At 17.8% G+C, this 14754-nt stretch overlaps 1 protein-coding gene across 1 annotated transcript; it reads right to left on the bottom strand.

Annotated features, from left to right (window-relative positions):
* Window positions 1–9881: 9881 nt before the first annotated feature.
* On the bottom strand, window positions 9882–10340 carry INS49_003381 (uncharacterized protein; the record flags this gene model as incomplete). The annotated part of the gene is made up of 2 exons (XM_043164175.1): window positions 9882–10005; window positions 10105–10340. The coding sequence occupies 2 exons, from the start codon at window positions 10338–10340 to the stop codon at window positions 9882–9884; spliced, it is 360 nt and encodes a 119-aa protein (XP_043018940.1).
* Window positions 10341–14754: the final 4414 nt, after the last annotated feature.

Below are 14754 nucleotides of genomic sequence, written 5' to 3'. Positions count from 1 at the left end.
GCTATACTGATCAAGCACTCGAGTTATGTAGGCTTAAGAAGATGATTCCGCCGAGCGGCGAGGGAGTGATGGGATCAATGAAGCTGTTGAAGTTAACTGAACAGGTCAAAGCGACGAAAAGTTGAGGTAAGCGAGGAAAAGCAAGAGGCTCTGGCAGTTGTGCTGCAAGCCACTTTGAGGGAGCCGGCTTGCATGTCGACCCCGGTCAAGGTCACCTCGGCCGGCAGCCGTGCTAGTACATATCAAGAAAGCTCGAATGCTGTGTTGCCTCCCTACTGGTGTTGGACACCCACTGAAGTTGTACTCTCACCCACCTAAGCCACCCTGATTAGTGCTGCGTCTGCCTCTCGGGGCCTACTGCGGCTTTTGTTAAGAAATCGGAGATTCGCACCGGTCAAAACGGAGGATGCACCAAGTCCGTGCGCTACAGCCCTTGGTGCGCCAATAACACCCACGCCCAATTCGCACGCCCATTTCACACACCCATTTCGCGCCCTTAATTTATATACTTAATATATATGCTTAATTTACACACTTAAGTCTATTTTCTATACGGAGAGCTTATTTACATGCTTAAATTACTTAAAGCATATAAATCAGGCATATAAATTAAGCATATAAATTAAATATATAAAGTTAATATATAAAGTAGGCATGTGAATTAGGTATGTAAACTGGGTGTGTAAAGTGGGCATGTAAATTAGGCGTAGATATATAAGTTAGGCGTGCAAATTAGCTCTAGTATGCGAATTTGTCTAGGCAAATCGTGATCTCTGATTAGCTAAAGCGCACGAACCCGGTGCATCCTCCATTTCTACCGGTGCGAATCTCCAATTTCTTTGTTAAGGGCTACAACGCTTACCGCCTCAAGGGGCATTGTGAGGAAGGAGCACCGCACAAACCCCTTATGGGCATTAATAGGTAGTCCTCAGCCCTTTAGCCCTTTAGCACAAACTTAAATAAAACTATAACTAAAAACCAAATATAACCCTCTTATTATAAAACCCCTTAATAACTTAGCTTAAATTATGAAAATTAAACACTAACTAATAACTACTATAAATATAGCTTTATTTAATAAAATAATAAAAATATTACTATAAATTTACTATTAATTTCCCATTACTTACTTTGCTTTTATATAACTATCTTAATACTTATTTATTTAAATTATTTAATTATATAGCTTTACAAAACTTTATAGCTAAACTTAAATAACTATATGCTTAATAACTCTTATAATTTCATTACCTATTTAAGTTTTCATATATTATAAAAATTTAAAATAATATGCTTAAATATACTTATTTTTTATAACTTACCTTTAATAAAAATAATTTAATTCCTTAAGGCAAAACTTATTAATTATAAAATTAATTAATAAAGTAAAAAAGCCTTTTTATATTTCTTACTTATTAATAGGTGCTTTTATTACTTAAATTCCCTTTAATATTTAATCCCTAAGCCGCTTTCTTAATTAGCTAAACATCGCTTCTTAATAATTTATTATATATATTAATTAAAATATAATCTTTTTAAATACTTAAGTATTACTAAATAATAAGTTTATTAAATTTATTATTATCCTTAAGAGTTTTTTTTAAAAATATATTACTTATATTAATATATAATTAAAACTTTAGCTCTTTCTTATATTTAAAGAGGAATAATAAAATAAAATTAAAAGACTTTAAATTTAATAATAATAATATAGCATTATTTATAGCTAAAAATACTATTAACTTTATTATATAAGTAATAATATAGCTTTATAATTAATAAAATTAAAATTTTATATATTTAATTGCTATAATATTTATAAATGCATTAATTCCTTAAGTTTATATTTAAATTAAGCTTATATAAAATAGCATTAATAAATATTTTAGCATTTAATTAATAAATATTAGCTATTTTTATTTTTATAAATATATTAATTTAAGCGTTTAATTTAATAAAAAGATTATAAAGTATTTTAATATTTTTTATTTTATTAAGCGTTTAAAGCATATTAAATAAGTTTATTTCGCAAATAATGTTTATTAAGTTTAATTTTAATATTTTTTAAAGAATGCATTTAAATAATACTTTTATATTTTAATTAATAATAATTGCTAGCTACTTAAAATAATAATAATTTAAGTAATTTATAATAAGTTAAAATTGCATTTTATTAAATTCTTTTTAAATGCTATAATTAATTTTAAGATAAATTACTTATTTCTTTATTAAGTTGCAAAGGAATGGGATATTATTTTATTTTTTTAAATTATTATTATAAATGTAAAGGCTTGCAATATAAAGCTTTTTATATAGCTAATTACTATATTTAAATTGCTTGCTTTTAAAATTAAGTTTAAACTTTAAAAACTTAATAAAATAATAATATTAAAAAGCTTTTTAAATAATATTTAAAATTATAAAAGTATAATTCTTAACTTAGCTTAATAATAATATTTATTTACTTAAAACATTATTTATCTTTATTAACTTATATTTACTTATAAAGGCAAGTTAAATATTCTTTACGCTCTATAATATTTATCTTTATAGCTTTAATAATGGTAATTATAATAATGCTTTTAAATATAGTTATCTTAAGCTTTTTCGCAATATAATTAATTATATATAATTAATTAAACTTAAAATTAATTTTAATTACTAATTTAATTAGCTAATTAAGGCTAAATTTAAAATGCTAAATATAATTAATCTTAGCTGTTATTAAATTAATATATTATATAGCATTAATAATAAGATAAATAGTAATAACTTGCTTAATAATAGCTATAGCTAAAAGATTATTAATAATAGCTTATCTTAAAAAATTATTACTTACTTACCCTATAAGCCTTATTTACTATTAAATTATATTAATAAAATTAACTTTATTAAGCTTATTATAATAAGTTTGCAAACTTTATAAAGCAATTTAATATACTTATATATTAACTACCTTTAATTAAGGAAGTTTTAAATAAAGAATTCTTTATAAATATAGCCACTAAGGCTTTTAATTATCTTTTTAAGAAACTGTTTTTTATTAATAATTATAATAATTATTTAAATATTGCCTTTTTTAGCATATTAGCATTATTACTATTTATTTATTATTATTGCATTAAATATTTTTATAATAATAATTTATTAATAAATTATATTTACTTTATTTATTTTAAAAAGCCTTAACTTTAATAAAAATAAATATTAATAGCTTTTATAATTAAGGTAAAGATTGCTAGCTTATTAAATAATTAAGGCTTAAATAATGCATTAAAAGATGCCTTAAAGCAGTTAATAAAAAACTAAAAGGCCTTAATATCTTATTAAATATTATAAAGAGCATAAAAATAATTTAATTATTAATAAGGATTAATTTAAAACTTAAAATAAGATTTAGTTTTTGCTTTTAAACTTATTTATATCTTTTTATTTAATTATTATTTAAATTATTATTAAATATTTATAATAATATTAGCTATAATTAAATAATAATAAATAAATAATAATTATAATAAAATTATCCTTTTTTATTAATTTATAAATGCATATTTTTATTATAATTATATAAACTTAAAATAAAGATTTATAAATTATATAATTATATATTTATGCTATTATAATTCTTAAAAAATATATTAATTATAAAACTATAATAATTACTTTATTTATTTATAAAGTTTTTATAATTAAAGACTTAAAAGCTAATATACTTATTAATATAAATATTATAAAATTAAAGGGCTTTAATATTATTAATTTAAAAGAATATATTAATATTAACTTTTATTATATTTAAATTTTTATAAAAATAAAAAATTATAGCCGCTTAATAAAAGCTAAGGTACTTATTATATAATATATTATTATATTACCTAAATTAACTATTTATTTTTTTATTAAACATTACTTATATATTAATAATATTTAAAACTTAATATTTATTTTTATATTAACTTAACTTAATGCTTATGCTTTTCTTATAAATATTTATTTAGCTTATATAATTATTAAAAATAAAATAAATAAGCTTATTATTATATTTAATAAAATATTTATAAAATACTTATGTTTTTTAAATTCGCAATATTAAATTTATATTATCAATAAAGATAATAAGGCTATATTTATAGCTTTTTATAAATCCTTAAATTTCTAGCCTTTAAAAATAATGCTATTAAATAACTTTTAAATATATACCTTAATAAGTATTAATATATTTTTTAACTTAAACTTTATTAATTAAAATAAACTTTTAAGTTTCTTTAATATAAATATAAATATTTTTAAAGATAAAGGTTAAGCTAAAGCTTTATAAAATAAATAACTTAAGGTTTGCTTTAAGTAAAATTAATAAGATATAATTTTAAAAAAGTATAAAGTTTACTTTATAACCTTAAAGGATGCTAAGGTTATTAATAAAACTTTAAATAAGTTATAAGCTATTAAAAAATTAAATAAATAACTTAATTTATTTTCTTTTCTTTTCTTATATTTATTATTTAGCAAATAATGCTAAATAATATTTAAAAAAGTTGCATAATAATTAATATTTAAAAATTAAACTATATATTAATTCTTAATGCATATTTTATAAAAAGCTAAGATTAAATTTTCTTAAAAATTATATATGCAAAATATATTATAGTTTTTAATATTATTGCTTTCTTTTATTAATGGCAAATTCATCTTAAATTTTAATGAATGTTTATTATTATAATAACTTGCAAATAATTTATATTTAACTATATTATTGTAGGATATTATAATAGCTTAGCTTATATATAATAATAAATAAATTAATTTTTTAAAGATATATTTATTAAAGTATATATTAATAATATAATTATTGCTATTAATTGCTTCTTGCAAGATTATATTAATAATGTTTATTTAGTTTTTAATTAATTGCAATAAAAGAATATTTTAATAAGTTTAAAAAAATCCTATTTCGTAGCATTAATAGCTATTATATTTAATCATTATATTAATTCTTTTAGCCTTTTTATAATTAAAGAATGCTTAAAGGCTATTAAAGCCTTAAAATTTCCTTGCTTATTAAAGGATTTAAAATATTTTATTAACCTTATAAGCTATATAAAATATAATGTTTTATATTTTATAATAAAAATTAAGCTTTTTAAATAATAAAAAATAAATCTTTATTAACTAAATATTTTAATAAAGCTAAAGGGTAAAATAGCTTAAAAGAATTAAATAAAATAAATTATATTTATCTTGCTTAGCAATATAAAGAAAGCTGCCTTTAATATTATAAAATAAAACTTAATTAAGTTTATATTTATTATATATTTTAATTTAAAAAGGTATTTATTTATTAATTTTAATATATTTATATTTAAAATTAAAGTATAAGTTTATTATATAATAAACTTAGCCATAAGGAAATTTATAAAAAATAATTATATTATTATATACTTATTATAAACTTTAATTAAAATAATTATATATCTTAATTATACTTTATTTTTTATAAAATATTAATATTAAGCTATGGAAATAAAACTTTTTAGCTATATATAAGTACTTAAAAAATGTTAATATTAAATTAATATTATTAAGTATTATTTTATAATTTGCAGAAATTATTTAACAATCCTTATTCTTTTTAAATAACTTAATATTATTAACTTTATTATAGCTTTAATAAATAATAAGAAATTAATTTATGCCCTTAAATATATTAATGCTTTTAAAATTAATTTATTATATAAATTAAAAAGAAAAAATGTTATATTAAATATATTATTATATATATTATTATTAAATATATTGCTATTAATTAAAGATAATAAACTAAATATTTTCTTAAATAATTAAGATAAATATTAATTATTGTTTTTAAAAACATGCTTAATAATTTTTATAATATCTTTAAAATTAAATTTATAAAATAAAAATATATATATTAAAATATCTCTTAATTTTCATAAGTACTTTTAAAATAGCTATTAAATAAACTTTTAATAAGTAAAAATTTTAAATATAATATAATAAAATAATGCTTTTTATAAAAATAAAGCCATTTTTTTATTTAAAATCCGCTTTAGCCTTATTTAAAAAATATTAAATAAAAATAAAACTTTTTATCTTTATATTCTTTAATTATATATAATTAAAATCTTAAAACTTACTTATATAAATAGTTATTATAATTATACTTAATTTAGCGAATTCTTTTAGCTTTTTTATATTAAAAGATTATATTTTAAGCTATATAAATTTACTTATTACTACCTTAATTATTAAGTTTTTAATATTAAAAGATACAAAATTTATAAAAGCTTATAATTATTCCTTAGCCTACTATATTTATATTATTAAATTATAATAAACTTTATTCTTAAACTTTTTTTAATAAAAAGCTATAATTATATCCTTTTAATAATTTATAAATTCTTAAAGAATTTATTATTAATACCTAGAAAATTAATATAAAAAGCTATAAAATAAGCCTCCTTTTTATTATAATACTTACTTTAAAGTAATTAAAGTTATTTAAAAGTTATTCTTTTAAATTAAAACCTTAAATTCTTATTAAGCATTTAATTATTAATATAAAAATTATTTAAAATAAAGCTGCTTTATATAATTATATATTATTTATAAATTAATAGCTAATTAAAAAAATAATATAAACTATTAAATTTACGCTTTATTATTTTATTTATAGCCTTAATAATTTATAAAAATAATTAAATACTTTATTATAAATATAATTTAAATATTATAATAATAAATCTTAAGTAATTAAAACTTCCTTAAATGAAATTATTAAAGGCTTTACCTTAAATAATATCTTAAATATTATTATAAACTAAGTACCTTATTAATTATTAAACCTTCCTTAAAGCTATATTTATATATATAATGCCTTAATACTTATAATAATAATAATAAAAGCATACTTTAATAAATAATATTTTATATAATTCTTTAAAATTAAAGTATAAATATTACTTTAATTATATAAAAAATATAAAAATTTATAAAATATTAGCCATAAATATAAACTATAATATATAAACCTTTTTAAAATTATAGAAAGAATTAGCTATTTTGCATATTAACTTAACTTTTTATATATATAAAAGTTAAAATATAATATTATTTTCATTAACCACCTTAAGCCATATCCTTTAAATTTATTTAATTAAAATATATCTTAAATTAAACTTATTTAAATTAAAAATTACATAAAGCTTATAATTAGCTAATAATACTTAAAATTAAAAGATATAAAATACCTTATTAAATACATTAAACTAAGACTTAAATTCTAAAAATAAATAATCTTGCTATAATTAAAACTTAACGCATAATCGTTACTTAATAAATTTACTTATAAATAATTATTTATTATAAACTTAATATAATAATTATTATTAATAACTATTATTAATAACTATTATTAATAATTATTATTAATAATTACCATTAATAATTATTATAATAATTTATAATAATATTTACTTAAAAACTTTAAATAAAAAAATAAAATAAATATAACACTACTTAAAGCATAATTTTAATTCTTTCTTAAGAATTATAAACTTTTTCTTTTTTTTTATTTTTTTATTTATCTTTATTTAATAAAAGATATACTTAAAATAACCTTATAATTTAAGCTTATTATTAATAATAATAGCGAAGAGAAATAAAAGCAAAAAGCTATTTAAAAATAAATTTAAATAATATAAATTTAAAATAAAGCGTTAAGCTATAAATCTTTTTTAAAATTTAAAGCCTTAAATTAAAAACATTAATAACATTATGCATTAAGATAATTAAGTTAACTTAATAATTATTATAAAAAACTTATATATTATATTATAAAAAATTTTAATTTTAATAATATTAAAATTAATATACTTAATAAGGCTATAAATTTCTTTATCCTTATTTACTTAATATAAAAGTAAGAATATAATAAAAAGCTTTTATAATTTATTAAAAGGCATAAAAAAAATATAAGTAATAAATATATATTTATAATAAATTATAAAATATTATTAATAAAAAATTTAATTAATATCTTTTTTATATAAATATAAAAATAAATAAATTAATTAAAAAAGCCTTAACTTTATTATATTCTTTATAATATTTATTTAATATAATAAATTATAATATTTTTTCTTTTTAAGCTAAATTTTAATTTAAATTTAAAGGATTTTTAAATAAAAGTAATTTTAATAAAAATGCTAAAGTTATTAAATTTATATATAATGAAATTAAAAAAAACCTACTTAAAAAACCACCTTTTCTTAATAATTACTCTTTTAATAGCAATTTTAATATCTTTATTATATTATCTTAAATTAAAGAATATAATTTATTAAAGAAAATTAATTAAAAAAAATTTAATATAATGCTTATAGCAAGTTTATAATATAATTTAAAGAAAATAAAATTTAATATATTTTTATAACTTATTATATTTATAATTAAAAACATAATAACTCTTTAATTTATATTACCTTTTTTATTTATAATAAAATATATTAATATTAATTTATATTCCTTATTAACAATGCCTTTACCTTTAATAAAATAATAAAAATATAAATAATATAAAATAAAAAACATTAAATTTATTATTAAAATTAATAAATAATAAGCTTAAATTATAAAATTATAATTAAAAAATACTAAATTAAATATTTAGCGAAACTTATTTTAAATATAACTTAATTTTAATATTATATATATTATTAACTTAAAAAATTAATTAATTAAAAAAATAAATAAATTAATACCTTAAAAGGCAATTATTATACCTTATTTATTAAAATAATTATAAATAAATTTAATGCCTTTTTTATTATTTAAGATATTATAAATATTATTATTAAATTATTTAATAATAAATATACTTTTAAGTTAAAACTTTTTATAAATAACTTTAAATTAAGTAAAGATATAAAAATAATTAATTATAAAAAATATAATAAATTATAAAATAAACCTTAAAATAACTTTAATACTTTAAAAAATAAAAATAAAAATAATTTAAGCTTAATACTTTACTTAAAAGATAAAATATAAAATAATTAATTTATTAAATGCACTTTTTAAAATTATTTATTAGCTATAAGGGCATTATTATTTTTTAAAGGGGGTAAATTATAAGGAAGGAGCATTACATAAACTCCTTATAGGCATTAATAGGTAATCCTCAGCCCCTCGGCCCTTCGGCATAAACTTAAACAAAATCATAACCAGAAACCAAATACAACCCTCTTATTGCAGAACCCCCTGACAGGCGTGCTGCCACAAATTTAGTGGACAAATACGATGCGAGCGAACCCAACGCCCCGCCCTAGCTTTAGGCAGACAACTGCATGCCGCAGCGATGCAGGCCACAACCACCCTTAAGCCGCTGAATGTTCAGCTGTATTTGGTTTGGCCACTACTCTGTCATACGTGCTTACATATACATATTCTGGGACATGATCCACTGAAAGCTGGTACTAAGCGAGTTACATCTGTACCTATTTGACCTATCCTAAATTTGATTATTTCGGCTCAGGTTAACCTTCGCTACGATTAACCGACCCCTTCAAGTTTCCTAATTGCAATGGCCACTTCCTTCCACTGGGACAGATATTAGTCGGGCGATGTGGCAAGGCTGGTGTTGCCCTCAGCAGAATGACGGTGATTCCGCACTCCAAACCACAGGGTAGTTATTGCGTCGCTCGGTGAGATGTCGTTCGTCATACCCCGAATTCTTAGTCCCTCTCAAGTTCCCAGTTGATAAATCGTACACGGAAAAAAAATCAACACCACAGTATCTCCGGCCATCCATGCAGCTAGAGGAGCAAAAATATGAATCGCGTTTGGTAAAAGATCGATCCTTCTTACTTCTTGCCACCCGTGGGCTCTGGCGCGGGGACGTGTACGGTTTCAATCTTATTTCCATCCTTGTCGAAACATTCCACCGTCATATGCCTCTGGGGATCCGCGCTTGCATGCTCTGCGTCCCTGTGTACAGTTGGTTAGTGACAGGGTCACCGAGTGAGGAGAGTCCGGCCCTGTGGGAATGATGATCTTGTGTCACTTCTCATGTCACTTCTTCCATACCTGGCAACCATTTCCACCGTCCCTGGCTTTGGACCCTGATCCCAAGCCTCGATATATTCTTTCAAGCGACCGCCAATTGACTCAGGTGCAGTCTCCAAGGGGCGCTTCCACCCCTCGGCTTCAGTGGCAACACCAATTCGGACTGATCCTGTCTTAGCCTTGGCGTTACCGGCAGCAACCTTTTTGAAGATCTTGCTGCCCGCGGTGATGGCGTTCCTTCCACCTTGACCAGACATTTTGAAGTCGATGTGTTTTATATATGGAAGAAGAAAGTGATTGAGTGAAAGGATTGGGAATTGACCGAGTGGAAAGGTGTCCACACGAGCAAGGAGCGTGAAATCGAGTTGTGCTTGTTGTCACGAGTATATTGTTCTGACCACGTTCAAACGAGGGCGCCTTTTATGTTCTTATGCCAGCAGCCGGTATACCTGTGGTCTCTTGCCATCATTCAGCCGGTTCAGTTCCTATTCCTGTGCCCCCTCCTTCGCATTTGTTAGCAAGTACGACCCTCGCACTTAGAAGGCTACTTTAGTTATCCCCTCCGGGGCACGTAGCCTCTTAGAACTTAGATAGAATAATATTAATATATAATTGCTTCCCATATGATTATTGTATATATAAGAAACCTATTAATATTAATTAGTAATTATAAGCATTATAAATTAATAAGATAAAAGAGGCAATTTTATAAGGATTTCTTTAACTTAAAAATTATATCTTTTTTATTGGTAAATATTATATAGCAATAATTGCTTTTTTAGGCCTCCTTATATTATTAAACTTTCTAAGTAAATATTATAAAGATTAAATAAATTAAGTAGCATTTCTTATAATATTTATATATATATTTATTGCTATTTAAGAGATATGCATTTATTATATATAAGACTTTATTAAAAATAAACTTATCTTTAAATCTTTTTTAAGACTTAATAAAACTTAATAAAGCTTTATTTTATTAATAAATAAAGCTTATAATTATTATAATTATTAAATAAATAAAGCTTATAATTATTATAATTACTAAAGCTAATATAATATTATATTATAAGTAAGTATAAGTTATATATTATACTTTTAATTAATATAAAAGGACTTAATAATAAGAAAAAGCCTTAGCTTTTAAGGCTTAAAGGAATTAATAACTTTTTTTTTAATAATTATAACTTATTTATTATTAAATTATTATTATTAACTTATTTTTAAATATTACTTATTTTATTAATATTTCTTTATTTTATTAATTTTACTTTTTATAATATTTATTATAAAAACTTATAAGTATAGTTAATAATATTAAAAAGTTATTAGTTTTTATTAAAGAGTATATAGTTAATAAAATGCTTATTTAAACTTTAATTAACTTAGCTTATTATAAATATATTAACTTAAAATTATAGTTTATGGCCCTTATATAAGGAGCATTAATAAAATACTTAATTACTTACTTAATAAGTACTTTAATAAGCTATATATAATAAAATCTTTATAATAACAATCTTTTTATTACTTATTATAAGGATTATATAATATAAATATAAGTAATATTTAAAGCATTATTAAATCCTTATTAATAATGCTTAAAAGTTTTTTTTTAAATGCAAGGTATTTATATAAGGCGTAATAATTAATTTATAATATTATAATTAGTTATTATAGCTTAAGCTAAAAAAAGATTAAAATAAATTAATAATAAGCTTTATAATACTTTATTAGCCTTAAAATTAAGTATAAATAAATATTATATATAATTTTAAAGATAATAATTATAAATATAGCCCTTATAAATATTATAAGTAGGCTTTAAATAATAATAATTATTAAAAGAATATTTTTTAAAATAATATTTATTATTATTATTAGCTTTAAGTGCATAATTATAGAATTTAAACTTAATAATATAATTTATTAAAAACTAATATAGCTAGCAAGGCTTATTATTATTAGCAAAGAAATAAAGATAAAGCTTATATTAAAAATATATACTATATTTAATATAACCTTAAATTGCCTTAAAAATGCCTTTATTAAATAAAAAGTATAATTTATATAAAACTTTTTTTTTATAATATATTTTTAATAAATATTTAAATTTAGTAAAGTTAATATAGTTTATAAAAATCTTTAATAACTTTTATAAATATATTAAGAATTTATATAACTTATTAAATAATAAAATAAAGATATTTTTTAATATTTATTATTATATTAAAATTTAATTAAGTTAATTTTATATAATTTTTCCTTAAATACTTAAAGATTAAGCTAAGGCTTATTATTTTTATTTTATAAATTAAATTAATATATTTATAATAATATATCTTAAAATTAAAATATATTTTAATATAAAATTTAATTATTAACATTATTATATAAATTAAATAATAATAATATTTATAAAAATAAAAGTATAAAACTTAAATAAAAACTTATATAAGATTTTATATTTAATGCTTAATAAGCTATAACTTTATTAATAAGTATTAAGTTAAGATTATATTAAGAAAAATAACTTAAGAATAATAATAATTAAAGCTTATAAAGAAGTTTTTAAGTTAAAAATGGCTTTTTTTAAGTTAGCTTAATTATATAAAGAATTATTTTTAAACTTAAGATTTATAATAAAAATATAACTTAACTATATAATTATAATTTATATTATAAATAAAGTTTTAAATTAATATTATATTAATTATAAATATAATAATTAAAAGCTAAGGGGAAAATAATAATTATAATTTTAAGCATTTTAAGGAAATTAAAGGTTTAATTAATTAAACTTAAGTTATTTAAGCTTTAAATAATTAAAATCTTATGGCATTAATTATAAAGCTTAAAGTAATAATATTTATAAAGAAGGAAGAAAAGGATAACCTTAAAAAAAAGATATTATATTTATAAGAAAAAGGAATATTAATTAATTAAATATTTAATTAATAAGTAATGTTTAATAAAAAGAAGCTATTTAATATAATATAAATATAAAGATTATAATAATAACTTTAATACTTTTTTAAGTAAATTTAAGGGATATAAGATAAATAATAAAGATAAATTTTATAAATATAAAGATAAATAAAATTAAAATAATAATTATAATAGCGATACTTATATTATAAAAATAAGATTTAATAAGAAGATTTATTATATAAATATTAATTTCTTAATTAATAAAGCATTTATATATTAAATTATAAGAAATAATATTAAAAACAAGCTACTTAAATAATAAGGGATAGGTTTTGCTAAACCCTTTTAAGGATAACTTAAGAAGGAGCTTTAATGCAATAAAGAAAGAAAATAAAAATAAAAGGGAATTAAAAAAAGGGAAAAGATAAATATTTTAAAAATTCTTAAAAATAAAAAAAGCTTAATTAAAGCATTAAATATATAAGAAAAGAAAAAAGTTAATTTCTTAAAAGAATATTTAAAATAAGTATAAAAGTTAGCTTTTTATAATTAATTAAAATTTAATATAATATTATTTCTTATATAATTCTTTATACTTATTAATATACCTTTTTTTAAATATTTTATAATAAATATTATTAAAATTATTAAAATAAAACTTTATTATTTTTAATTAAACTTTTAAATTTTAAAATTTACTTTATTATAATTTTAATTATTATTATTATCTTTAATTCCTTATTTATTTATCTTATTATAGCTTTTACTTTTTTATAAAAACTTTAAATATTTTTAAAATTTACTTAATAATATATTTATTAATTATATTCTTTTAATTATTAAAGTTTACTTTAATAATTAATATTAATATAGCTATTAAAGATTTAAATATTTTTATAAAATAAAAAGTAAATTTATTTTTTTTCTTTTAATTATTATATTAAGCATAATATATTAGCTTTATTAACTTTTACTTTTACTTTTTATAAAGCTTTTATTTTTATTTTTACTTTTTATAATATTTTTATTTTTAATATTTATACCTTATATTTAATTATTTAGTTAATTTATTTATAAGCCTTTTAAATTATCTTTAAATAAACTTTATTATTATTTTAATTATTTTAAGTTAATTAATATACTTTAAGTTTTATTTATATTTATTATTAAAATAAATAAGTAAAAAAGATCTTTATATATATTAAAATAAGTATTTTTTATTAACTTTAAAATATTTTATAATATAATATTTAAATTAAAAGTTTATTTAATTAAAATTATACTTAATTAATTTTAAGCTATTTAAAAGTTTATATTTTGCTATATATTAAATATTTAAAATTAAATTATTAAATTAATTTATATTAAAAATATTATTTTCCTTATATTCTTTTTATAATTAATAATAATTTTAATATATTATAATTTAAATAATTATTATTAAATAATATTTCTTTATAATAAAAGCTTATTTTTTATTTTAATTATTTTTATATTATTAATTTTAATAAAAGGAATTAATATAAATATTTAAATAGCTTTATTAATCTTATTAAGCTTTAATTAAATAATAAATATTTAAGTAATAATGCTAATAATAACTTTAAGTATTTTATAATATATAATTTTAATTAAAAAAGCCTTAACTTAATTTTATACCTTTTAATTATTCTTTTTTTAATTCTTTTTAAAGTAATTTTTAATAATCTTAATAATATATTATTTATAAAATATTTTATT

The sequence above is a fragment of the Diaporthe citri genome (assembly GCF_014595645.1).
Source record: "Diaporthe citri strain NFHF-8-4 chromosome Unknown scaffold_10, whole genome shotgun sequence".
NCBI classification, from domain to species: domain Eukaryota; kingdom Fungi; phylum Ascomycota; class Sordariomycetes; order Diaporthales; family Diaporthaceae; genus Diaporthe; species Diaporthe citri.
The sequence above is the reverse complement of the archived record's forward strand: the minus strand, read 5'-3'. Positions and strand labels throughout refer to the sequence as shown.